Here is a 288-nt window from a genome sequence, read left to right as displayed (position 1 = left end):
TACACACCTCGCAACAAGCGCAACCAGCCACCTTAACCACCCAACCAGCGCCTCAACCGGAATCGCCCACTGACCTGTAATCCGGCAGGTGCGGGGGGCCGGCCTCAGTATCATCCCCAAAATCATAGGATGACATGATCCTCGCCAAACCGTAGGGCTGAGCCAAGGTGAATGCCACGGCTCTCTCGTAAAGGCCTGGCGTCTTGTGGGTGAGCGTGTTTTCTGAAAGGGTTTGGCATTTTTTTTTTTTTTTGGGGTTGTATGTCTGTTTGTTTGTTTGTTTGTGTT

The 288-nt window shown here is 52.1% G+C and overlaps 1 protein-coding gene across 1 annotated transcript in view; it reads right to left on the bottom strand.

The window, feature by feature from the left end:
* The window catches only part of LOC119594811 (alpha-amylase 1-like), a 15,613-nt gene that overhangs the window by 8,084 nt on the left and 7,241 nt on the right, over window positions 1-288 (bottom strand). Inside the window, 1 exon segment of the mRNA XM_037943902.1 lies at window positions 75-222. Within this exon segment, the coding sequence (XP_037799830.1) occupies window positions 75-222 (148 nt within the window).

The sequence above is a fragment of the Penaeus monodon genome, chromosome 34, assembly GCF_015228065.2.
Source record: "Penaeus monodon isolate SGIC_2016 chromosome 34, NSTDA_Pmon_1, whole genome shotgun sequence".
Classification (NCBI taxonomy): domain Eukaryota; kingdom Metazoa; phylum Arthropoda; class Malacostraca; order Decapoda; family Penaeidae; genus Penaeus; species Penaeus monodon.
This window is presented reverse-complemented; position numbering and strand designations above follow the sequence as displayed.